At 43.7% G+C, this 25,153-nt stretch overlaps 1 protein-coding gene across 1 annotated transcript; it reads left to right on the forward strand.

Moving 5' to 3' along the window:
• The first annotated feature begins 2,406 nt into the window (after positions 1-2,406).
• Positions 2,407-24,616, forward strand: LOC136429152 (bridge-like lipid transfer protein family member 3B). The gene is made up of 16 exons (XM_066419029.1): positions 2,407-2,516; positions 2,602-2,691; positions 2,928-3,090; positions 11,124-11,245; positions 12,227-12,335; positions 14,027-14,131; positions 14,927-15,058; positions 15,494-15,652; positions 16,202-16,397; positions 18,017-18,067; positions 19,488-19,574; positions 20,431-20,693; positions 21,213-21,354; positions 22,410-22,516; positions 22,960-23,052; positions 24,490-24,616. The coding sequence occupies exons 1-16, from the start codon at positions 2,407-2,409 to the stop codon at positions 24,583-24,585; spliced, it is 2,025 nt and encodes a 674-aa protein (XP_066275126.1). The 3' UTR covers positions 24,586-24,616.
• Positions 24,617-25,153: the final 537 nt, after the last annotated feature.

Here is a 25,153-nt window from a genome sequence, read left to right on the forward strand (position 1 = left end):
TAAGAAACGTTTTCTTTATTGATAAGTGCAGTATTATGCAATAAAAGTGACCAAATCGAAAAGGAAAACACGAATGTGTTCCTGCTGAAGTCGCCAGGCGTCGCTGCTGCACGTGATGACACGCCTCCCTCCCGCGCGGTGCATGCCGGCCCGGCCAGAATCCCAAGATGGCGGCGGTGACACGAGATTTCATCACTTAGCGGCACAATTTTACTTTTCTCTGCACGCCGAGACGCCGCCATGGAGTCTTACATCAAGAAGAAGATCTTAAAGCACCTTTCCAAGTAAGTGCCGAAGACAGATCCTCGATTTATACCTCCGTTTTGCCGTAATTCTGCCTTTTCTCCTCCATAACTTAAACGCCCTGGCCCTGTCGGCAATGAATAAGACTTAGTGTGAAAGTGCATATTATCAGGGCAGTGAAAGTGGTTGATAATATCTCATTCTGACGACTCCCGGCAGGATTCCAGGTCCCTCGCGACTTCTTATCACTGGCAGAACAACAGAATAACTCCTTAACGTTTAGTCCACCCGAATCAGACTTCATTCGTCCCCCAGAGTTGCTGTATTTATCATTGCAGCGAACAGGTGAATTTGAGGGTGTTTACCTCCGGCAGAAATAAGGTCACTCCTCCCTCGAGGGAAAACGTGTTTCTCTTCTGTCATACTTTTACGAAATGACTTGATACGATCGAAACAGGTAGTTTTTTCTTAAGGGAAAGGGGATTGTGCATCTACTACGCCATAGAAAATGTCGGTGGCCTTGGTCGTGCTGGTGTGATTAATTTTGTATGGGATCTGCTCAGGAGGTGATTAATCAGTTCCATGACTTTGCACTTGGACGTGGGGACGACATTTGATGATCTGTGATCCATCTATTTTTTGTTGTTGTTGATGATTCCCAAGAATTCAAATCATAAGTTCACATAACACAACATAGAGTCAAACAACACTGAAGTCGTGATTATTTACATTCATGATTACAGTCATGAAAACAGATTAGGGTCAGTAGGTAGGGATTCTCTTTTTTTTTTGTGTCTTGATTTATGCTGAAATGATCCAACAAATACTGTTTCACATCAACTGTTCAAAGCCTCAAGATCTATTAATGGAGTGTGGGATACGAAGGAAGAAGTCAAAATTTTAATTGTAAGAAAATTTACAAGACCACATGGGGTTCTGTTTTGAATTTTCATGACTCAAATGTCAGAAAATTTATGTCCCATACCAACCTACAAAAAGACCAGGATCTGCAGCAGTTTTTTGCTAGGGCCAAAATCACTCAAATAACCAGCTGAAAACGCAACATTTTCCCCTAGGCCTTACTGGTAACAATGTAGGTTTGACTGTTATCTAAGACGACTGGTAGTGATCAATGAGTGATCGGTTAACATGGCACAAGGCTAGAGATATGAGAAAACAGGGAATGGTGGAAATAGGTTGCCATGACAACCTGCAGACGACCACTGATGACCTCAGATTCTGATGACCCGGCTGGATGGGATTTTGTTCGGTATGAAAACTACAGGCAGCAGTTTTAACTTTAAGTCCAGACTTTCTGATCCCAACGGCCCAGAATTCTGGGAACCCCAGCCAGAGTTCTGGAGAATTCCCTGAACTCTGCAGCAACTTCCAAATATTCCCGCAATTCTGCCTGATGTTCCTGGAACTCTTCAGTACTCTGCTGAGCTTCCCCAAACTCGGGAAATCCTATATATTGTCGTCTGCATATTCGTTGTAGTTAGTTGTTTCAGTTTCAGTTTATTTGTTTTACCAGAAATTCATGTTGCCTGGTGGCGTTTTTTCTGGGGGGTAAAACCCCTTACATATAAATACAAAGCAACATTTTAAAATATCAAATAATGACAAATAATACAGCAATAAAGGTTAACTTGAAAATGTAAGTCTTCAACAAAGAAAAGAAATCATTATTAGATGATAACCGAAGTAACGATAACTCAAGAGACTAGAGATATTGAATCAAAACATAATGGAGAGTCAAAACAATGAATAGTTGTACCGTGACTTTTTACATAAGATTGGGGTCCAGACTGACCATCTTGACAATGATTAAGGTGTTGCTTACTCATGTCCTTATGAACCAGTTGACCCATTTCTTTTTACTAGGGTGAAGCTCATTTAGGATCTATAAGTAGAACTTCTTCATATAGGGGCTCATGCTATCTGGAAGCTGGATGAGATATCGTGTTACAGGACGTTAACACCAACAAACAAACAAACAAACAAACAACAGCATGTCCATGTTGTGTTTCAGGTTTACTAAAGGCCTGTCTGTAGATAAGATCTCCCTGAGTACCTTGAAGGGGGAGGGCGAGCTGGCAAACCTGGAGTTGGATGAGATCGTGTTAGAGGGCGTAAACACAAACAAACAAACAAACAAACAGCATGTCCATGTTGTGTTTCAGGTTTACTAAAGGCCTGTCTGTAGATAAGATCTCCCTGAGTACCTTGAAGGGGGAGGGCGAGCTGGCAAACCTGGAGTTGGATGAGATCGTGTTACAGGATATAAACACAAACAAACAAACAAACAAACAAACAAACAGACAAACAGACAAACAGCATGTCCATGTTGTGTTTCAGGTTTACTAAAGGCCTGTCTGTAGATAAGATCTCCCTGAGTACCTTGAAGGGGGAGGGCGAGCTGGCAAACCTGGAGTTGGATGAGATCGTGTTACAGGATATAAACACAAACAAACAAACAAACAGACAAACAGACAAACAGCATGTCCATGTTGTGTTTCAGGTTTACTAAAGGCCTGTCTGTAGATAAGATCTCCCTGAGTACCTTGAAGGGGGAGGGCGAGCTGGCAAACCTGGAGTTGGATGAGATCGTGTTACAGGATATAAACACAAACAAACAAACAAACAGACAAACAGACAAACAGCATGTCCATGTTGTGTTTCAGGTTTACTAAAGGCCTGTCTGTAGATAAGATCTCCCTGAGTACCTTGAAGGGGGAGGGCGAGCTGGCAAACCTGGAGTTGGATGAGATCGTGTTACAGGATGTGCTGGACCTGCCCACGTGGGTCACCATCAAGAAAGCCACGTGTAACAAGGTCGCCATCAAGGTGAGACTCCTACATGTATTTCTGTAATTTATCTTAGGCTGCACCAAGTAATTTTTATGGATGACGTCCTTTGGAGACCCTAAATCTAATGCGAGAGCGCAAAAAAAACAACACAAGAAGGGCCGAAAAAAACAAGATGCCTAGATTTGAAATATAATAGTCGACGACGCATGTTAGGACACAAATTGAATGAGAGAACACAGTGTAACAACTAACAATTCTTTTATTCATCAGGAAAACAGCAACAATTTGAATAGATCAGTTGAAGTTGAACAGCAGTTGTTATCCTGTCCTGTTTCTTTCCATATCCCATTGATTTTGCAGGCCTGCAGAAACATAATATATTAAAAAGGAACTCCTTGGTCATAGTTACAGGCAGCGGAATTTCTTGTTGTTTTTTCTGGGAACAGACCAAAATCAATGCGCGCATGGACGTCATCCATTAAAAATTACTTGGTGTAGCCTTATCTTAACAAACAAGGTGGTCATCATACATCAAGCAAGGTGATCTGCTTATTCTGTTATTTAGATTTACCTCCGGATCCAGTTAGGGTTTGAAATACCACATGCAGATTAGTGCAGGTAAAATTAGACTGTTGTATAGAATAATTTTTTGACGATTTATTTGATTGGTTGTTACATGTTGATACATGAACAGCCAGGGTTACCCAAGTAGCAAATTTCTCACTTATATTCTCCTTTATGTTCTAGACCATCTTAAACCTTCCTTAAATCATGAAATTTGTGCTGGAAAAATTACGAAAACATTACTGTTTTTGTGTTTATTACTGAACAATACTGACTGTATATGATTGCATGTAGATTCATGCATGTAAAATTATTTTTAGCACGCATACATTGTGTGCCATGAGTTCATGTCCAGACTTATATGTATATGGACCTATAACGGAACCTGAACCCCTGGCCTGAACTTTACTCCGGACCTGAACCTGAGTTTAGGTATGCAGCACTATGCACAGTTGTTCTTCGCCTGTTGATTTCAGTTCTCGTGATTCTAGGAACCCCACTCATGCATGGGAGGTCGGCCCACGACCCTGAAAATCTAATAGAGTGAAACGCAGTTCGGTGCACGAGTCTCGTCAAGTGTGGCATTTATAACGAGTCACTCACGTTCTCACAGGGAGTAGCTATAGTCTGTAGGATACTGCACATTCAGTTATTTTTGTGGGAACTTAAGGCCACACCATTGGAATTTCTTGGTTAACGGAATTGCTAGATTGGAAAATCAACAGGAAAACAGAATCTCAGAGGAAAGTTTGCACTTATGTGCACACAATTTCAGGGAGTGGACAGGGTCAGGTGCAAGTTTTCTACCCAGCCTTCTGTTTTCATGATTTTTATGTGCTAAAATTAAAATTTTAGAATGCTGTCCGGATCAGGTGGTTAATGGTTCCAATCCCGCCTGTGTACCTGTCTGTGCTCGGGGCTCAGGTTTGTGATCTGCCCACAGGGTCGGGTGTTGTCAGCTATAACGTGCTGTCCGGATCAGGTGGTTAATGGTTCAAATCCCGCCTGTGTACCTGTCTGTGCTCGGGGCTCAGGTTTGTGATCTGCTCACAGGGTCGGGTGTTGTCAGCTATAACCTGCTGTCCGGATCAGGTGGTTAATGGTTCAAATCCCGCCTGTGTACCTGTCTGTGCTCGGGGCTCAGGTTTGTGATCTGCCCACAGGGTCGGGTGTTGTCAGCTATAACCTGCTGTCCGGATCCGGTGGTTAATGGTTCGAGTCCCAGCCTGTGTACCTGTCTGTGCTCGGGGCTCAGGTTTGTGCTCTATCCACTGGGTCGGGTGTTGTCAGCTTTGACCTGCTGTCCGGATCTGGTGGTTAATGGTTCCAATCCCGCCTGTGTACCTGTCTGTGCTCAGGCTCAGGTTTGTGATCTGCCCACATGGTCGGGTGTTGTCAGCTATGACATGCTGTCCGGATCCGGTGGTTAATGGTTCGAGTCCCAGCCTGTGTACCTGTCTGTGCTCAGGGCTCAGGTTTGTGATCTGCCCACAGGGTCGGGTGTTGTCAGCTATAACATGCTGTCCGGATCTGGTGGTTAATGGTTCCAATCCCGCCTGTGTACCTGTCTGTGCTCAGGCTCAGGTTTGTGATCTGCCCACATGGTCGGGTGTTGTCAGCTATGACATGCTGTCCGGATCAGGTGGTTAATGGTTTGAGTCCCAGCCTGCGTACCTGTCTGTGCTCGGGGCTCAGGTTTGTGCTCTATCCACAGGGTCGGGTGTTGTCAGCTATGACATGCTGTCCGGATCAGGAGGTTAATGGTTCCAATCCCGCCTGTGTACCTGTCTGTGCTCGGGGCTCAGGTTTGTGATCTGCCCACAGGGTCGGGTGTTGTCAGCTTTGACCTGCTGTCCGGATCAGGTGGTTAATGGTTTGAGTCCCAGCCTGCGTACCTGTCTGTGCTCGGGGCTCAGGTTTGTGCTCTATCCACAGGGTCGGGTGTTGTCAGCTTTGACCTGCTGTCCGGATCAGGTGGTTAATGGTTTGAGTCCCAGCCTGCGTACCTGTCTGTGCTCGGGGCTCAGGTTTGTGCTCTATCCACAGGGTCGGGTGTTGTCAGCTATAACATGCTGTCCGGATCGGGTGGTTAATGGTTCCAATCCCGCCTGTGTACCTGTCTGTGCTCGGGGCTCAGGTTTGTGATCTGCCCGCAGGGTCGGGTGTTGTCAGCTATAGTCTGCTGTCCGGATCAGGAGGTTAATGGTTCAAATCCCGGTCTGCATGTACCTGACTGTGTGTACTGTACTCTCATCTCATGATCAGGTTTGCTCATAGGGTTCAAAATGCAGAATGTACTTTCTGTTTTTTTCTGTCAATATGACGATACATTATCCATTTGTTTTCCTAACCTGTTAAGTCATCACTTGTTGATATTTTTTCTGCAAATCAAAGATTTACTCGGCAGGTTAGTATCATACCCCCTGAACAGGGATTGCAGCGTTTGAAAGAAGTTTTAAGTCAGATACATGTACAGTAATGCTGTTAACAAATCAACAACAAATTAGTCATGCCCCTACTAGTACTGGCCCTAGGCCTTGTATTATTTTGTTGTTGATTTGTTGTCTCAAAATGTTCACAGTGGCTTGTTGTTTTATGAATACGTGTTTTTATGATTGTGTATTACTATTACTAATCTACTACAGAATTGTTTCAACTATCAACTTACAACACACCAGCACACTTTCTGTGAGAGTTAGGAACTAGTAGTAGTCCACTGTTTTCTGCTGCTGCAGTAGTTGAAACATCCTGCAGCCACATTCAGTCTTCCTTCAGTCCCTTCCACTTTGTCCGATTCGCTGCGAGCTTCCTTAGCTCCCGTAAGTTTCTTTCTGACCGCAACGGTCCTTGACCTCTTTCCTTCAGGTCTGCCCTCAGTAGGCTCAGTAAGTTTTTGCAGTGTCTTCCTTTTCTGGAACTATATCTGTTGCATCCTATCAGGGCAAAGCCTAAAGCCTCTGAAGTCTCTGGAACTACCAGAGTGTGAAATGTGATAGTTCACATGGTGCAAGCCTGTCAGTGCCCCTCTGCTGTATGTACTTACTAAGTACGTACCTGTCACAGTGAAGTACATGATGCGTGTGTTACCACACGTGGCAGGGAATGCCTGTCAGACTCACAACTCAGACAAGTCCCTCACCGTGCTGTTCTAGTCACGCTCCGTCACAAGGTGTTCTTCAGCTCTGCTCTCCTCGCCCCCATGTGAGATTGGTCATGAGCAACAACTTTAGCTTATGTAAGTCAAGTTAAAGCCACACCAATTTGATTTCTTGGTTAATGGATTTTCATTTTCCAAAAAAAAAAAACCTAGAAAAAAATCATGAAAAATGGCTGGCCCAGCCTTCTGTTTTCATGATTTTTTTCATGATTTTTTTTTTCCGAAATTTTTTTTGGGGAAAATTAAAATCCGTTAACCAAGAAACTAAATTGGTGTGGCCTAAAGTGAAATTTAAAAAAAAATGTAACCAGAGAACAGGAAAACAGAGTCATTTGCTCCCTAAAGCTACATGTAAACAAAGAAATTTCCCCTCAGACAATTAGTGCTGCACTATTTTCTAAGATCTGAAAACCAACAAAATCCAGTTTAAGTGGCCTAGAAGATTTCTCACTGCAACCAAAAAAAAAAAAACTATGACAGTGGTGGGCCTTTTTTGTTTCTTTTGCTTCAAGGTATATCACGCCAGTTTTCCACATCACAGGCGTAAGACTGGACTGACTGGACTTATCGATAAGTGTGATGGGATCTTTAATGTGCTTGAGGTGTGGCTCTCAAACACGAGACGTCTGGCTTGATGTCCTATCTGAAAGTCTGCAACGCCTTCCATGTATGTGGAGTGTGCAGAACATGGGCTGACAGGTCTGGGTTAAACCTTGTGACTCGTGGTTGCTCCCAGTTACGCTACCGTGACACCAATTTAATTTCTTGGTTAACAAATTTTTTTTTTAGCACAAAAAAATCATGAAAACAGAAGGCTGGGGTGAAAACTTGCACCTGACCCTGTTCACTCCCTGAAATTGTGTGCACCAAAGTACAAACTTTCCTCTGAGATTCTGTTTTCATGTTGATTTTCCAATCTACCGGTAGCATTTTAAAAAAGATTCTGTTAACCAAGAAATTGAAATGGTGTGGCCTTATGCCCCGGCACGTTACAGTTTCTGCACTTCAGCTCCTGAACACGGCCTACACACGCAGCATTAGTCTTCACTTGAGAGCTCATCTCGACATCTGTGTTGGCAGAAGTCACCCTGAATCAAAGTTGAACTGCAATCTCCAACGCAACAAATTGGACTACCCCAAATTTTTGACTGATCAACTCCAGTCAGTTTGTCAAGGAAAGACAAGGAGTAATCGACTGCTTCCGCGACGTCACGTTTTGCGTGCAGCTAGAACATGTGACTTGTGAGTAAGTCCGATTGTTGCGTTGAACTGTACACATGTGATTCAGAGTGCTGACTTAGCAGGGCTTGAAATTCATTTTTGGAAATAGGTGCACTGGTGCACCCAACCAAAACAATTAGGTGCACAGAAAAAATTTTGGGTGCACCACATGAAATAAAGTTGAATGTTAGCAATACATAATTACAAAGTTTCACGCTACTGCCTCTCTTTAAGAAGTTCAAATTTAATCTGTAATTCTATAGCTAACTTCAAAATTTCAAACAAGTTATACATCAAATAAAGTACAAAAAAAGGTTACATTGCTTTTTCTGATACCTAAATTTCAAAATATATTCTGTATACTAATGTACAATAGTACCTTAACCATATAGCCTACAAAAATATCTAGGTGCACCAGTGCACCCGTAGTTAAAGATCAGGTGCACAGCTCCAATTTTGGGTGCACAAAGGTGCACATGCACCCACTATTTCGAACCCTGCTTAGTCACGCTGTGGTTTTCACAGGCGCTCCGCGTGACGTTTGAGTCCCACTCATGTGCACAAGGTCAAAGAACGACCCTCGCGACTCGACGGAGCGAAACGTTGATTGCTGCACGGACCTCGTTAGTGCGAAGAGGCTCACGCGCGTTCGCGGTCCCGCGTGTAGTGTTGTGTAACCTACCAAATTTACATACAGGCTCACGTCGAAAGTTTGCAAGAAAGAAATATCAAATAATTTGAAGCTACTGTCTGTAATTTTATGTCTACATTCTTGTTGTTGCCTTTCTTTAATCTATTGAGTCAGACCCTGCTTCCAAATTTTTATGCTCTTATGAATCATCTGGTGATGAGTGTCCTTTCTGGCCCATTCCGTTTCCCACCAAATCATGACTGTCATCCCATGTTATTGTGGTAATCAGCAAAGTGCATGATTCACCAACAGCACTCAGTGTAGTTGTAGTTTTAGCTTCGGTGTGTCTACTTATAGGCGTCCTTAATGTACAAGTTAATCTAAACGTGTGAAAATAAATCAACATTTTGTCTCATTTGCTTTGAGCAGTGTTGGCTTTACTGGCAATATCCTTGAATGTTTGAACATGGACTCCATATGAGGTCCTTGTGATTGAACAGTTTGAGTGCAACAGGTTAGAAATTCTATTTCTGAGCCGAGACTGTGTAAAATGGATTCCACCCAGGCGCCCAGTCCGCCGTGTTTCATTAAATGAGTGAAGGTTGGACGTGGAACAAATGCCTAACTTGGTGATCACCATGGACTGAAGGTAGTGATTTTAGTCTTGTGTCTCAGTAAACATTAAACATTCTGTAGTTTGGATTTTTCTGGCCTGAAGATTGTGTGATGTCGGCTCATATTCGGGTCACCGGAGTAGAACTGTACTCCCTTTATGAGTGCTCAGATCTTTCTTACATAAGTATTGATGGTGCAAATGTAACAACGCTGATTTCTAGCTCTTAGCACCACGCCACTCTTTTGACTTTCTTTGATTTTAGATATGTTTTCAGATTTTACAAATTAGAATGATTTTAATTTTTTGTAAAGTAGTAGTAGTAGTAGTACGTGCACAGGCCAGAACTGGCCCCTTGCGTAGGATTATACCGCCCCTTTATGGGGTGACATACCCTTTCGTTGGCAGTCGTACAAGACGGTGATGCGCCAGATCTCCCGCCCGGGTGAATGATGTAAATCACCGTGTGGCTAATACGAGACGGAGGTTCGCCAGGCCTCCATCCGGGTGATTTGTAGTGAATCACCAACTCCAGATAGAAGGATTTGGACCATCGCACACCGGGGCATGCCCCTACTCTTTTTCGAAAGGTGTGGTGGGTTCTTTTACGTGCGCGGGGTGTGGCTCTCCCCAAACACGGGACCTCCATTTAACGTCCTATCCGAGGGACGTCCCTAACCCTAGAAGAGCTAGGTACTCATTTAAACCTGAGTGAAGTGAGGATAGCCGTGTTAAGTGCCTTTCCCAAGGGCACAACGTCGGGGCGCAAGTTCGGACATGTCTCTGGGCGCACCTGGGATTAGATCCTGGGACCCTTTGTTTGACAGCCGCGTGTTCTACAGTTGCGCCACACGACGCCACATATTTTGTAAAGTCTGACTCCAATTCAGTCTGTTGACTGCCATGGTCAGATTGTGTTGTGTATGCAATAAAAAAATACATCATCATCATCATCAAGGTCTATAATCTTCTTGTAATCTTTTTGTAATACAGGGGTTTGAGCACTGCCATAAGAAATCCCCTAGGCCCTTATAAGAGTACACTGTATAACTGCATTGGTTGGTTATCAGATTTTAGAAAATTTTGCTGCACTGGAGGGTTAAAATGTAAACAGACTCTGAGGGGAAGTCCTTCACACAGTGTCAGGGAGCGAAAGACTCCCATGGTCTTTTTTTAAAAGCAGTTTTCCTTAAAAAGTCCAAGAAGCAAGGAGATAGATCGGTAGGACTTAAGAAAGTTGAAAGGACCATAACTCAGATCTTACGTCAGGACTTTCTGCAAATTGTTTTTTTTTTACCTTTTTCCTCAGTTTATCTATTTATTTTACTTATTTCTGTTTTCTTTTACCAGCGTAAAAGTTTGCAATCGGTCTGATGAAAGCGTCTCGTTAGGTATTCATTAGCAGATTTTTATTTTGCCTTTTGGATTTAAAACTGATCGTTGCAGGCTCAACAAACATCTCAACCTTCAGCCTGCTAAGTGAGCACCAAATTTGTACTGGTTTTCATGTTAGGCAGCATAGAGAAGGTTAATGTCCCACATGTGCGTTTCTCTGTATGGCAGCACATGCATACCTGTCCCTGGTGCTGAAAGCATGGATACCCTGCCTTCACTTGGAGCCAGAGAAAAACACATTATCTACATCTTTAAACAGCAATTCCTGGAGACAAAACCTAGTAGATTAAATATTTCCTATGAACTTGTGAAAGTGTAAATGGTATATGTAGGTACTTGTACTCCTGCTAGTGACATTCTGGGCAATTTTATATGAGATGAACCAATTTGAACTAAATGGTGATTTCCAAAATTGTTTTTGTTGCTTTCGTTTGTCTTCGTGTTATTAGATTGTTCTAGACTTACACTTTGTTACCCTTTAACCATAGATCCAGTGGACGAAGTTGAAGACCCACCCGATATGTCTGTACATGGACCAGATCGACATTGAGATGGAAACATGTGACGAACCCAGGGCACCTAACAACCCCTCACCCTTCATGAGCCAGGGGTAAGTACAGCTAACCCACCCAACGACCCCTCATGAGCCAGGGGTAAGTACAGCTAACCCACCCAACAACCCCTCACCCTTCATGAGCCAGGGGTAAGTACAGCTAACCCACCCAACAACCCCTCACCCTTCATGAGCCAGGGGTAAGTACAGCTAACCCACCCAACAACCCCTCACCCTTCATGAGCCAGGGGTAAGTACAGATAACCCACCCAACAACCCCCCACCCTTCATGAGCCAGGGGTAAGTACAGCTAACCCACCCAACAACCCCCCACCCTTCATGAGCCAGGGGTAAGTACAGCTAACCCACCCAACAACCCCTCACCCTTCATGAGCCAGGGGTAAGTACAGCTAACCCACCCAACAACCCCTCACCCTTCATGAGTCTGGGGTACTTAGTACAGCTAACCCACCCAACAACCCCTCACCCTTCCTGAAGCAGGTTTAGTTAAAAGTGAAAAGTTGTCATTATCTTTACTTGAGATTCTTCAGTTCTTCAGTTTACCTTTTTTAATCTTTGTAACTTTCTCCCTGTCTATCTCATTTGTTTCATGTGTTTCTTGTTTCTCTGTGTATCTGTGTTCTGATGTACCACAGTCCAACTTCGGTATCACTGTCTAAAGACCCAGTCAAGCACCTTTCCGAGAAGAGGTATCCTTAGTTAGTTGTGTTCTCTCATGGAATACTTTAATTTGTGTTCATGATTTTCAAAGCAAAGGTATCCATTCTGTCAGAGACTAGACAGCAGAAATTTGAGACATGATTTGTCTTTTTTTTTCCTTTGTCATCATATATATTGTAGTTGCAAATGTGTTTGAGAAGAAAGTAAGACCACCAGGTGCAAATGTGTAATTGGCAAAAAATATTAGCTGCAGCAAGACACTGACCTTTTTAGTAGCATAAGCTCTTGTGTTTCAGGTTTGGCGTATAAAAAAGGAGCTCTTGTTTATTTGTTTGTTTGTTTGTTTGTTTGTTCCAGAGGTGACACGAAGTACGGTTTTGCAGAGAAGGTGGTGGATGGGATGTCTCTGACGATCAACTCCGTCACCATCCGATTCATCTCTCACGCCTTCACAGCATCCTTCCAGGTAAGACTACGTATACAGCGCTAGGGGAAGAATACGTCGATGAAGGTTAGACATTCATGCAAAGACTAGGTGTAACAGACCGTTCCGTGTAATATAACCAGCTGCTGCTGCTGAGCCGCGTGCCTGCGAAGCTGGTGTGTTACGCCTAATGGCGGTTATACCGGCTATATACATGTAGATACAGATACAGACATCCAGGTAATAAGATGCACCAAATAGAATAAAATCGAATGAAATCATCATCAAATAGCAGTTACTCAAGCAACTGGATGTGATTTTGGAAATGGTCAGACATTTCGAGTAGCATCCACTACCTTCCGTCAATAAGACTGAACAAGATCTGCCGATCAGCTGCAGGTTTTTAACCACAGATTATGAATTGATATAAAAATAAAGTGAAAGTTAGTCCAATGGGAAAAATTAGACAAATTCAAGACAAGGTTGATGGGAAAGAGACAATAGGAGAAGAGTGTTTTGGGAAACATTACTAAGCCTTGTCTTGTCTTTATATCAGTCTACTCTCTTCTGCTGCAAGGGTTAAACCCGTTTAATTTTGGGGTCTCAAAGTTGATTTATTTATGACTTTGCCACCATCATTGTCCTGTCATGCTCCACTTGCAAAGCTATAAAATCCCCGCCCCAGTAGTCATGTGTGCAGTGGCAATCGAAAACCCATCAAAGCCATGTCCATTGCTTCACACAACAGGCTTATGGCAGCAAGGTACAGCTGTTCATGGACAGTCCTCTGAGATTCTGTTTTCATCTTGTTTTTCCAATCTAGTTTTTTTTTTAAATTCCGTTAAGCAAGAAATTAAATTGGTGTGGCCTGATAGAGGGTTTCTCTGGAAAGATTTGATGTGCTAACAAGAGAACTAACGACCCAGGCCCAATAAGAAGGTAATTGGTGTGTGATTACCAACTGTTCAATGCGGCAGTTAGCAGAACAACTGGGGAAGAAGTAACAAATCTAGTTAAAGTAAAAAGGTAGTCCCATAGCCTTTTTGAGGCCGTAGGGGCAATGGGTTGTTATCCACTGTGTCTATAGACGTACAGGATGTGGTATTTGAAGGTGGAGTGCATCTCCTTCCATCGCCTTTTACCTTCCCAACCAAAGTCAGGTACCCATTTTTACACCTGTGTGGAGTGAGGAAAGTTGTGTTAAGTGCCTTTCCCAAGGGCACAACATTGTGACATGTCGGGATTTGAACCCAGGACCTCTGGGATCCAGGCCAACACCCTGCCATTATGCCAACACGACCCTTTAATGAGAGTGAAGACTGCTTCTAAGCCACGTCCTTCGTTAGCAAGCAGCAGCATTTTGAGCAACTTTGATGTACATGTAATTACCACAAGCTTTAAGATAATAACCCTGAGCAAAAAAAGGGTGATTTTCAATTTTCACCATAGATTTTAGGTTTGAACAGGATGTTATGTATAAAAGCACATTTTTTAGGTTTTAGCAGAGGGTTAGAAATTGTACCTGCTGCTTAATTTACCATGTTTAAGGGTATAGGGGGACTTGTTGTAATGCATTTTCTGACAAATGGACTATTCTTTTGACGGACATCAAAAATGTGATATTTTTATGGGAAATGATCAATAGATTTGCCCCAAACACGTTGTTGTACATCCAGATTGTTAACTGTTTATTGTTGTTTACCATTGTTTGTTTGTTTGTTTGTTGTTTGCAGCTGTCGAGAATACGAGCCCGCAGTACCACTCCTCAGTGGCAGGTGGCCGACCTTCGTATGACCCGGATCAAGGACACGGAGAGGGGGATGGTGCTGACGTTCAAGGTCTTCTCAATTTAGTGTTTTCTTAACATTATGGAAAATTGTGTGATATCCTTAGATATTAGGGGTGGGTACCGGTACCGTGTACCGGCCAGTGGACCGGCCTTTGGACCGATTAGAAAATTCATAGTACCAGGCGGCCACATAACTGGTCTAAGAAAATACAAAACAGCAGATTTAACTTCGTTTTCGAAGACGTTAGCTGTGAATCATACCTAGAAACACTTAAAGGATTAGTAAACAGACGGCGAGAAGAGTATAATTATAATTTTGAAACAAAGTGCAAACCTAAGAAATTATATCGTTCCAGACATGACGTTTGGAGACTTTTGTGTGTGTCTCGCTCTCCAAAATATGATGTACTGCGACACTACTATAATCAGGTACAGGTACAGGTACAGGTCCGGACCTGGACCTGACCCTCTGGACCTGGACCTGGACCGGACCTGAATTGTTTGTACTGGTACCCACCCCTATTAGATATCATTACAGTACACTAGCAGGGCTTTTTAAAAAAAAATAGCATGTGGGCATCGCAAGGAAGTAGAGCGACCAAGCAGGGGATGGTGTGGGTCTCCCCTGTCCATGGTGTGGAGTTTTATAGGATTTTATTCAAAATGAGGCACAGATGCCTTTTACTGTTTTAGCATCTTTGGCCAATCTGAATTTTAAGATTGTCAAAGGATCTGCTCCCCAGCACGCTTATTCAACTCTTTGGAATAGAAGCGTCCGTAAAGATATTTTCTGAACTTTGGCATATGATTTTCCTCACTGTATTCCTCTGTAACTAACAAACAGGAGATTGACTGGCAGACCCTGAGGATCGAGGCTGACGCTGTGAAGACGGAGAAGACAAACTACGTGTCGACTCCGGTCCGCCTCATCACCAACCAGTCCAGGATCAGGATCGTCATCAAGAAACAGCTGCATGTGAGTCATGGCGGGGTCGTCGTGGGTGGGTCTGTCATGTGGGGTTGTAGACAGCCTGGGTTGTCATGGGTGGGTGTGCTTTGTGGTTTGGTTGGGTTGTCATGGGTGGGTTGTCATGGGTGGGTTGTCAAGGGTGAGTTTGCTCTGTTTGGGCTTGTCGGTGACCCTGGTTGTCATGTATTGGATAGGTTTGCTCTGTGGGTTTGCAGGTAACATAGATCGTCCTGGGTGGGTACAGGTGTGCTCTGGGTTTTTGGGCAGCCAGGATTGTCATGGATAGGTTTTTGAGTTTTTTTTTGGGTGGGGGGGGGGGGTTACCTGGGTTGGTTTTCATTTGTCCGCTATAGGTCATAAGCTTAAACGGAGAGCATGGTCTCTCATCACAGTTTGTATCATGATGGTCTCTCACCGCTGTTCTGCCCCCTCCCCCTACAGGACTGCAGTGTGGTGTCCTCCAAGCTGCACCTGATCCTGGACGACCTGCTGTGGGTCCTGACCGACAGCCAGCTGAAGGCCATGGCCTCCTACATGCAGTCTCTCAGCAAGCTCATCAGGAAGTCAACGGAGCAGAACAAAAGAGACGCATCCTCCCAGGTAGGGGTCTGACTCTAGTAGATCTGCAGCCTAGTTTTCTTAGGACAACAAGGTAACAATGCTGTTGAATTTCTGTCCTTAAAAGTTTCAAGTTAGTTGCCGTGACCATAGCATTGGTCTTAAGAAATATAATCATTCCCAGCTATTTGTAAAGATCAGCAGTTTGGCCAATAGGATGATGGCTGTCTGCTCTTTGGACAAATGTTTTTGCCTATAACCTGCCAAAGTGCCTAGGCTAGGATCTGGTCCTAATTGCTTCCCTCTGTTATAGGGTCCTTTATGTTGTATGGTCCAGAGCACTAGACTCCGCTACCTTTGAACTTAGTCCTGTGTCTTTCACTTTTTACATTAAATTTCTACATATTAGTTTTGCATTCCTATGCTTTGACTAAGGTGGACAGGGCTATAGGATTGGCCTGTTCAAGAATAACTATGTCTTGTATTAGTAACCTAATGGGTAAGGCCAGCAAGAAAAACAGGTTAAAGCAACTAAAAGATTGACTTTTTACTTAAATTGGTATCACACGGCAGTTTTATCCCCCCTTCCAGCCTTCACCACCCTCTCCGCAGCACCACGCCACCCAGCGCTCCCATGCGGCCGCCGCGGGTACTGCACCGCGCAACCCTCAGCTGGAGGCCGTCAGCAAGTTCTTCAGCAAGTACGACATGGTCGAGACGTCGTACCACATCTTCACGCGCCGCCTGGACCTGCACCTGTGCGACGACACCAACCCCATGGAGCAAGGTTTGTTTGTTTGTTTGTTTGTTTATTCATTAACCCTAGTAGTGCGACACCCGGCATATTGTTTTATTGCTGCTATTTACCCTTATCACATACAGAATTGTAAATGAGTGCAACATTTCTTGAAAGTACACATTGTTAGCTTTCCAGTGATATATACCTTTATGGGGTTCTCGTAAAGCAAAGTATCTAAAAATGAGCAACATCAAACTAGTACCCCTTGTTTGAAAGGTGTCTGGGAACCCCAACAGTGGGGGCGTGTTTTGGTATAGAACTCCAGCAGGACAAGGGTTAAGTATGACATTGTGGAGACATTGTACCACATCTTCAGGCCATGAACGAAGTTGGGGACCTTTTCACAAAAGGCCAACTGTGTTTGTGAATAACATTTACTGCATGGCAGCACTGTCTCCATGCATGCAGGACGGAAATTTGTCCTGGGTTGGCAATTTGCCGTTTGGACTGACAAAACTTTCACCCTGTCCGTCCAAAAAATCTCAACTTTATGACAAGATTTAGCAACATGGGCTGTCAAACAATAAGTGGGACAGAAGAGGGATTAAAGTAGGAGACAGCCCTGCTGTATGGCCACACCAATCTTGGCTCTTGGATTTATGAAGATTATGCTTAATAAGTAGAAGCCATAGATCAATATAACATAGAAAAAAGTTTTCCCTTTCAGGCCTTCATTTTTACCTTCTTGCTAGATTTGAACTAAAAAAAACAACTTATTGAGATGTCCGAGTAACTTTAAGATGAACTCTACCATGAGGTTGGAGGATGTCAATCCCATAGTATGTTTGAGAAAGTCCTTAGCTTCTTAAAGGCATCCAGAGCATTTTATGAGGCTTGAAACTTGAATAAAAAACTCAAATTTCTAGTCATTGCTACACATAGTATTAAAGTTTCAATAAAACTATACCATTACATATCGACATTAAAAGAGCAAAGATACAATGTCATTGTGTGGTGAGAATTGTTAGAAAATCCAAGCCCTAATAGACTGATCCTGACTGTCCATCTCAATTAGCGGTTCGACCAATGAGAGATTGACTGCATGTCCGTCAAATAGTTGCATTTTTATGTTTTGATTTTGCATTTCTACGTTTTGACGGAGGTGGGCGGGGCTATGGTATTGGTCTATTTACAGTAGGCGCGTGAAACTAAAAGATCACCATTGTAGATTATTTTTGTACTGCTTTTGAGCACTTTTTATAGGAAATCCGCACACAAATGTGGCAAACAGTGACATTAAATGTCAATTTCATAAAAATTACAGCAACTAGAATATTTCCAGTTTTCAAGCCTCATAAAGTGCTTTGGGTGCCTTTAACTTAATATTCTTTGCTGTTTTCCTTTTTAGCATGATGTGGATTGAATACCCAGCATTCATGTTTTCTTCAACTTTGTGTTCCTAAGTTTGGGTCACTTTTTTTATGGTCATTTGCATGTCGTTCGACTAATTGGGTAACTGTACAATATTAGATCAAGCTTAATCTTATGAAGTTTGGATCTGTCGCTAGTACAACAATTGTTGGTTTGAGTAACTATTTTTACTTACAATATTTGTCAGCTGCAATCAGACCATGTAAACAGTGTTGAGTGTAAAACCCCCACGACAGGAAAAAGGGACGTGCTGCACTGGTGGCAGGTCTGCTGTCCGTCCGAGCAAGGTACACCACTGTGTAGTCTGTCGCCATGGCAACCCGACGTGTTGCCGTGGTAACGTGGTGTTGGGTCGGGATGTGTTGCCCCCCTCCCCCTCTGTGTGCACAGTTGTGACTTTGTATGTGACTGTTTTTTAACCGGAGATGCTAACGGCACTTTTTAAGCAGATGGTCAGTGTTTTATGCAACTACTGTCCTCCTGAGACTTTCCCCTTTTCAGACCTTCTCTCTAAACCTTTCTATTTCTTCCGTCTAACTGCACTGATGGTCAGTGTTTAGATGATATACTTTCCTCCTGCACTTTCAGACTTTCTCTCTAAACTTTCTATTTCTTCTGTTTAACTGCACTGATGGTCAATGTTTAGATGATATACTATCCTCCTCAGACTTTACCCTTTTCAAACCTTCTCTCTAAACTTTTCTATTTCTTCTGTCTAACTGCACTGATGGTCAGTGTTTAGATGATATACTATCCTCCTCAGACTTTCCCCTTTTCAGACCTTCTCTCAAACCTTTCTATTTCTTCTGTCTAACGTCTTGCTTTGATAATCTTGCTTTGCTTGCATCTTGTTTCTCCAGAAAACGTTGTCTTTATAAAACATTGCCTCAACTTCTTTCCATTAGATTTCTCTCCCTAAACAGATGCTCTTGCTTCTAACACTCCTATTTGCCAGTTACATTTTCGTGACCGTTTGTAGCTGATTGGTTCGTGATCTTGTTGTTTTGATCATGTGCATGAGACGATAGTTTGCATGAATATTGTATATTACCATGCATGGGCATTTTATCCTCTGAGTTCAAAACCCCACAAGACAGTTATGATAACAAGAAACCCAAACACAATCATACAAAGTCATGGCACTGTGTAGAGCTTGTTCAGTTGTTTTTTAAGCAGGACTGGTGGTGAACAAACAGGTGTCACAGGAAAATGCTTGGGCTAGAGAGTTGTGCCTGACAAGTGCATGACAGGAGAGTAAATGGAAAACCCAGTTTTGGACCTACATAACTAGACAAACAGAGTTTGCGTTGTGTTGTCATTACTGTACAAACCAATTCTGACATGTGTGATAATTGAATGCAAACTTGCTTTTAAGGGGGAGTTTGACGTGGGTAATATTGTGTGTATATATACACATGTATATCTGAAGATGAAAGTAGAAAAAAGACACTCCAAATTTTGAACAGAAAACTCGTTCGAAGCAAGCTTTTTTTGTCTCTTTCAAATCAAGTACGAGGCCTTCCACTCGAGTGTTGTGTCACAGATTGAAGCTGTTACAAAATGCAGAAAAGTTGTGTTTTCCATTAGCTTTCCTGAGGACTGCGTTAGGGTGCCCTGCTGCATGCACTCGGAGCCTCACTAACAGTACGGGGGGCGGTGTGTTGTTCTCGTCTTGTTCTTGTGCTGACTCTGTCCTGTTCCTCACAGAAAAGTTCAACAGAAGGACAGACGGAGGTGCCATGCAGATCACCTTCCACCGACTGATGCTGGACTACTACCCCTATCATTTTGTCGGTCAGTATCATTTTGGAATATATAGAGCTGTGTACCTAAACAAATTTTAGGTACAGGTACAGGTACAGGTACACAGGTTAAGGTACAGGTCCGGACCTGAACCTGTACCTAAACTACTTGTTCGGAAAATGCTAGATTTTCAATAAGGACAAAAGCATGTTTGAACTGGTAAAAATATTTGATTGTGCTAGGTATTATTTTCATGAAAAAAAAGATTTGACTCCAGCCTTGTAAAATGTGTTTTCTTTGCGTTGGAGTGGCTTTAGAGCACTGCCACGGTAATTTCATAGTAATTTTATCTGTCAAAGTGGCCATCCCCTGAGTCAGGTCCAGTACTGATACAGCAGGGTCAGGTATTTAGAACCTGTACCTAATTGATTGTACCCGGTATCCGGTACATAGCTCTAGGAAATATACAATGGTGTATATGTGAATGTCATTTAAAACAAGATACCATGCAATAAACAAGTTTACAAGAAAATTGCAGTTTTTGTACTATGTACATGTATATAATGATTATCACCAAATTCAAGTTAATCCTATATGAAACTACCACAATGAAGGACTTGCATGCAGACCAAAGATGATAAGAGAATATAATATACAGTAACTGTTGTTTGATTTTTAGTTTAGAAGTAGTGAATGGTCTGTCTTGTAAAGCTGTTAGAAAAAATTTAAAGTAAACTTGTCTCTATACAGTGTAACATAGTTTTCTTCCTCCTTAGTAAAAGCATGATATAATTGCTAACTCAGATATGCACTTGTTGTAACTATCATGCTACATTATTTGACTGGTACATTTTACTTTTACCTACAGCGATAATGTAACACTTGACCATATTTTCCATTTGCCCAGGGATGAACAAGAAGCACTGGTTCCGGCACAGTGAGTGCATGGACGCGCGGGATCAGTGGGCGGAGCTCCTGCTCTCAGAGTTCAAGCACCAGCTCAAGGAGTGGAAGAAAGCCACCGCAGACGCTGCCGAGGGTCAGGAGTCAAAGGACGGAAGTCAGGAGGAGGTCAGGGGTCAGCAGCCTGGGGCGAGGGGTCACAAGCCTCGCCCTAAGCTGATGAGTAGTGGGATCGTATTTCGGCTGGAGGACTTCGAGCTGTACCAAGTGAGTCGTAATGCTCAAGACGTGGTCTGTGGGCAAACACCATGTCGGTAGCATGTTTCAGAAGACAAATTCAAGGCTAACGTTGTAAAAAATAGTGAAAGGAAGGGATGTCTAATATGTTCATTAAGAACTTTGAGCTTAAGGACAAAGAAGCTAATACACTGGTTGTTTAACAATTCATTCAGGAAAACTCAAACTCTTTTATTTCAGAAATCGGCATGTCTAAAATGCTTGTTATTTTTTTAATGTTTAGTTGTTGTACCAATCTTTTTCTCATGACAAAGAGAAGAATTAATTTTTATCAATATCTGGTGCTGATGCAGGGCGGCTTTAGACATCTTTGCTTGCTGCACCTCGTAAAGAGGAGAACTGATGATGCTGATGATGTAGACATCTCTCTTCAGAATTTTTTAACACAACCTCCATTGGCTCTGTTGACCTCTAGCTCTCACAGTGTGTTGAAGGATTATTATGATGACATGAAACATTCGTGTTGCCCTCCTTTGTGTTACCCTATAGGTGAGCACCTCAGATACAAGACACTCCACCCCCAAGAAGTTTTTCTCGTCAGACAAGAAGGCTCTGTACCTGCCCCAGGAGATGTCTGCTGTTCACCTGGAGTACACCGAGTACTACTTTCCTGAAGGAGTCGACCATCCAGGTGAGACAAGTGTTTCTGTCTGTCTGTCTGCATGTTTCTGTGATTCAATTACCCTAACACTAACTTACCAGAGGGAGTTGGACATCCAAGTGAGAAAAGTGTTTCTGTCTGGATGTCTGTCTGTCTGTTTGTTTGTCTGTCTGGCTGTTTCTGTGATTCACAACATACACGCATTGCAGCATTCTGCAAATCTGTGTGGGCAAGGAGCTGAAGTCTGCCGTCTCTGAGGGTTGCAAAGTGGTATGGGTAAGGGGGTGAAGTCTGCCATCTCTGATAAAGGGTCTCCAAGCTGTGTGGGCAAGGGGGTGAAGTCTGCCGTCTCTGATATAGGGTCTCCAAGCTGTGTGGGCAAGGGGGTGAAGTCTGCCGTCTCTGATATAGGGTCTCCAAGCTGTATGGGCAAGGGGGTGAAGTCTGCGGTCTCTGATATAGGGTCTCCAAGCTGTGTGGGCAAGGGGGTGAAGTCTGCCGTCTCTGATATAGGGTCTCCAAGCTGTATGGGTAAGGGGGTGAAGTCTGCCATCTCTGATAAAGGGTCTCCAAGCTGTGTGGGCAAGGGGGTGAAGTCTGCCGTCTCTGATATAGGGTCTCAAAGCGGTATGGGCAAGGGGGTCAAGTCTGCCGTCTCTGATAAAGGGTCTCCAAGCTGTGTGGGCAAGGGGGTGAAGTCTGCCGTCTCTGAGGGTTGCAAAGCGGTATGGGCAAGGGGGTGAAGTCTGCCATCTCTGATATAGGGTCTCAAAGCTGTGTGGGCAAGGGGGTCAAGTCTGCCAACTCTGATAAAGGGTCTCCAAGCTGTGTGGGCAAGGGGCTGAAGTCTGCCGTCTCTGATATAGGGTCTCCAAGCTGTGTGGGCAAGGGGGTGAAGTCTACCATCTCTGATATAGGGTCTCCAAGCTGTGTGGGCAAGGGGCTGAAGTCTGCCATCTCTGATAAAGGGTCTCCAAGCTGTGTGGGCAAGGGGGTGAAGTCTGCCATCTCTGAATTAGGGTCTTAAAGCTGTGTGGGCAAGGGGGTGAAGTCTGCCGTCTCTCATCCCCATGTTGTTGTTTCAGTTCCGTCCCCGAACATCTACGGTCAGATCAACGCAGTGCAGCTGACCCTGGACTACATGACTGTCCTGTGGGCAAACCAGTTTCTGCTCAACGTGGCTCAGAGCATGGTGGGTACAAACATACAAGTGTAAACAAACAAACAAAGAAACAAGCAGGTTTTGATACCCACACCCAACCAGTTCCTCCTGAACTTGGCACAGAGTATGGTGGGTACAAATTGTCCCGAAATATGTGATTTCAAAGCATAGAATTTGGCCCATATCAGTCCTGTACATGTAGTTTGTCAGCAGTTTCAATCTCAATCAAATCAAATGCCACAAAATTGCACAACAATCATGTGCAAAATATCTACATTGTCTGGCAAATAGTGAAACACTCAAACAACATGGCTAATTTATATATCACATGTTACTTAAAATTCTCATATTTCGTCAGACTTAGACATTCTAAGATAGCAGCTCTTTTTAAGATGATGGATGAAAAAGTGTCATACCCATGAGGTGCTCAGGATGTGACTGTTGTCATGACGATGTGTCTGTCCCTGCTCCAGGCGGCAGCCCCGATGGACCGACAGGAGTCTGTGGAGGAGCCGGCCTCAGCCTCCCTACATGTGGACATCAGACTGGAGATTCTCATGCCCAAGGTAGGGGCACTTGGACATTGTTAATGAGTAGTTCTACATGTGGACATCAGACTGGAGATTCTCATGCCCAAGGTAGGGGGCACTTGGACATTGTTAATGAGTAGTTCTTCATGTGGACATCAGACTGGAGATTCTCATGCCCAAGGTAGGGGCACTTGGACATTGTTAATGAGTAGTTCTACATGTGGACATCAGACTGGAGATTCTCATGCCCAAGGTAGGGGGCACTTGGACATTGTTAATGAGTAGTTCTTCATGTGGACATCAGACTGGAGATTCTCATGCCCAAGGTAGGGGGCACTTGGACATTGTTAATGAGTAGTTCTACATGTGGACATCAGACTGGAGATTCTCATGCCCAAGGTAGGGGGTACATGGACAGTGTTAATGAGTAGTTCTACATGTGGACATCAGACTGGAGATTCTCATGCCCAAGGTAGGGGCACTTGGACATTGTTAATGAGTAGTTCTACATGTGGACATCAGACTGGAGATTCTCATGCCCAAGGTAGGGGGCACTTGGACATTGTTAATGAGTAGTTCTACATGTGGACATCAGACTGGAGATTCTCATGCCCAAGGTAGGGGGTACATGGACAGTGTTAATGAGTAGTTCTACATGTGGACATCAGACTGGAGATTCTCATGCCCAAGGTAGGGGGTACATGGACATTGTTAATGAGTAGTTCTACATGTGGACATCAGACTGGAGATTCTCATGCCCAAGGTAGGGGGGTGCATTGTAGTGCTTCTTTTAGTACAATGTAGTAGATGTATCCATAAAGGCTAAAGCAATTATAATTTGATGTCAAAGCTACATATGGACATCCGGCTTGAGATACCCATGTCAGTCATGCCCAAGGTAGGGGGCACTTTCACTGTGTTAATACATGAGTAGTGCTTCTTTTGTAGTATCTAAAATTATGGTTATATTAAAATAATACATGCAAGTGGAACATGATAAAGACTTGATGTACAGACATCAGACTGGAAATACTCATGCCCAAGGTAGGGGGCACATGGACAGTGTTAATGAGTAGTTCTTCTTTTTTTGACTTGTAGTATAATGATAACTATCCAACTGTTAAAAGGTTAAGGTAAAGGTAGTCCCATAGCCATGGTATTGGAAGGTGGAGCCCATCCCTCTCCTTACACTGCCTTTCACCTCTTCAAAGAAAGTCAGGTACCCATTTGGGCACCTTCTTTGTGCAAAGTCTTCATTCCAAAGAGAGACCAAATCTCTTCGAATGAGCGATAAAGTTCATTCACTCATTCATTAATTCTGTGTTTGATCCGGATCTGCAGAGAAGCCTGTCCCGGACCGTCCACAGATGTTGGTTGTGCAGAGTTCATGCGCTGTCCTGACGATATATTAGCCCAAAACCATGCTGCAAAGTTCTGATAAGTCACCCATAATCTGTTTCTGATCCCTGACAGATCTCCCTGCCAGCGGAGAAGCCTGTTGCAGACCAGCCTGACCGTCGTCAGATGCTGGTGGCGCAGAGTTTGCGCACCGTGCTGACGTTATATTAGCCCCAAACCTTGCTGCAATGTTCTCATAAGTCACCCATAATCTGTTTCTGATCCCTGACAGATATCGCTGCCAGCGGAGAAGCCTGTACCGGACCAGCCTGACCGTCCTCAGATGCTGGTGGCACAGAGTTCACGTGCTGTCCTGATGATATATTAACCCCAAAGCATACTGCAATAAGTCACCCATAATCTGTTTCTGATCCCTAACAATGCCGATGGCGCAGAGTTCACGCACCATGCTGACAAACTCGCGCGTGGGAGTTTATAAAGTTATGTATCACTTACATACATTCCTTTTGATCCCTGACAGATCTCCCTGCCAGCGGAGAAGCCTGTTGCTGACCAGCCTGACCGTCCTCAGATGCTGGTGGCGCAGAGTTCGCGTACCGTGCTGACAAACTCGCGCGTGGGAGTTTATAAAGTTATGTATCGCTTACATACTTTCCTTTTGATCCCTGACAGATCTCCCTGCCAGCGGAGAAGCCTGTCCCGGACCAGCCTGACCGTCCTCAGATGCTGGTGGCGCAGAGTTCACGTACAATGTACCGTGCTGACGAACTCGCGCGTG

Source organism: Branchiostoma lanceolatum, chromosome 3 (assembly GCF_035083965.1).
Source record: "Branchiostoma lanceolatum isolate klBraLanc5 chromosome 3, klBraLanc5.hap2, whole genome shotgun sequence".
NCBI lineage: Eukaryota > Metazoa > Chordata > Leptocardii > Amphioxiformes > Branchiostomatidae > Branchiostoma > Branchiostoma lanceolatum.

Bases quoted from the DNA above. Each gene is read 5' to 3' on its own strand.
- LOC136429152 (XM_066419029.1), top strand. From the start codon at position 2,407: ATGTCCATGTTGTGTTTCAGGTTTACTAAAGGCCTGTCTGTAGATAAG. The intron at 2,692-2,927 runs GTTACAGGATAT...GTTGTGTTTCAG, and splicing joins CTGGAGTTGGATGAGATCGT to GTTTACTAAAGGCCTGTCTG. The intron at 3,091-11,123 runs GTGAGACTCCTA...CTTTAACCATAG, and splicing joins GTAACAAGGTCGCCATCAAG to ATCCAGTGGACGAAGTTGAA.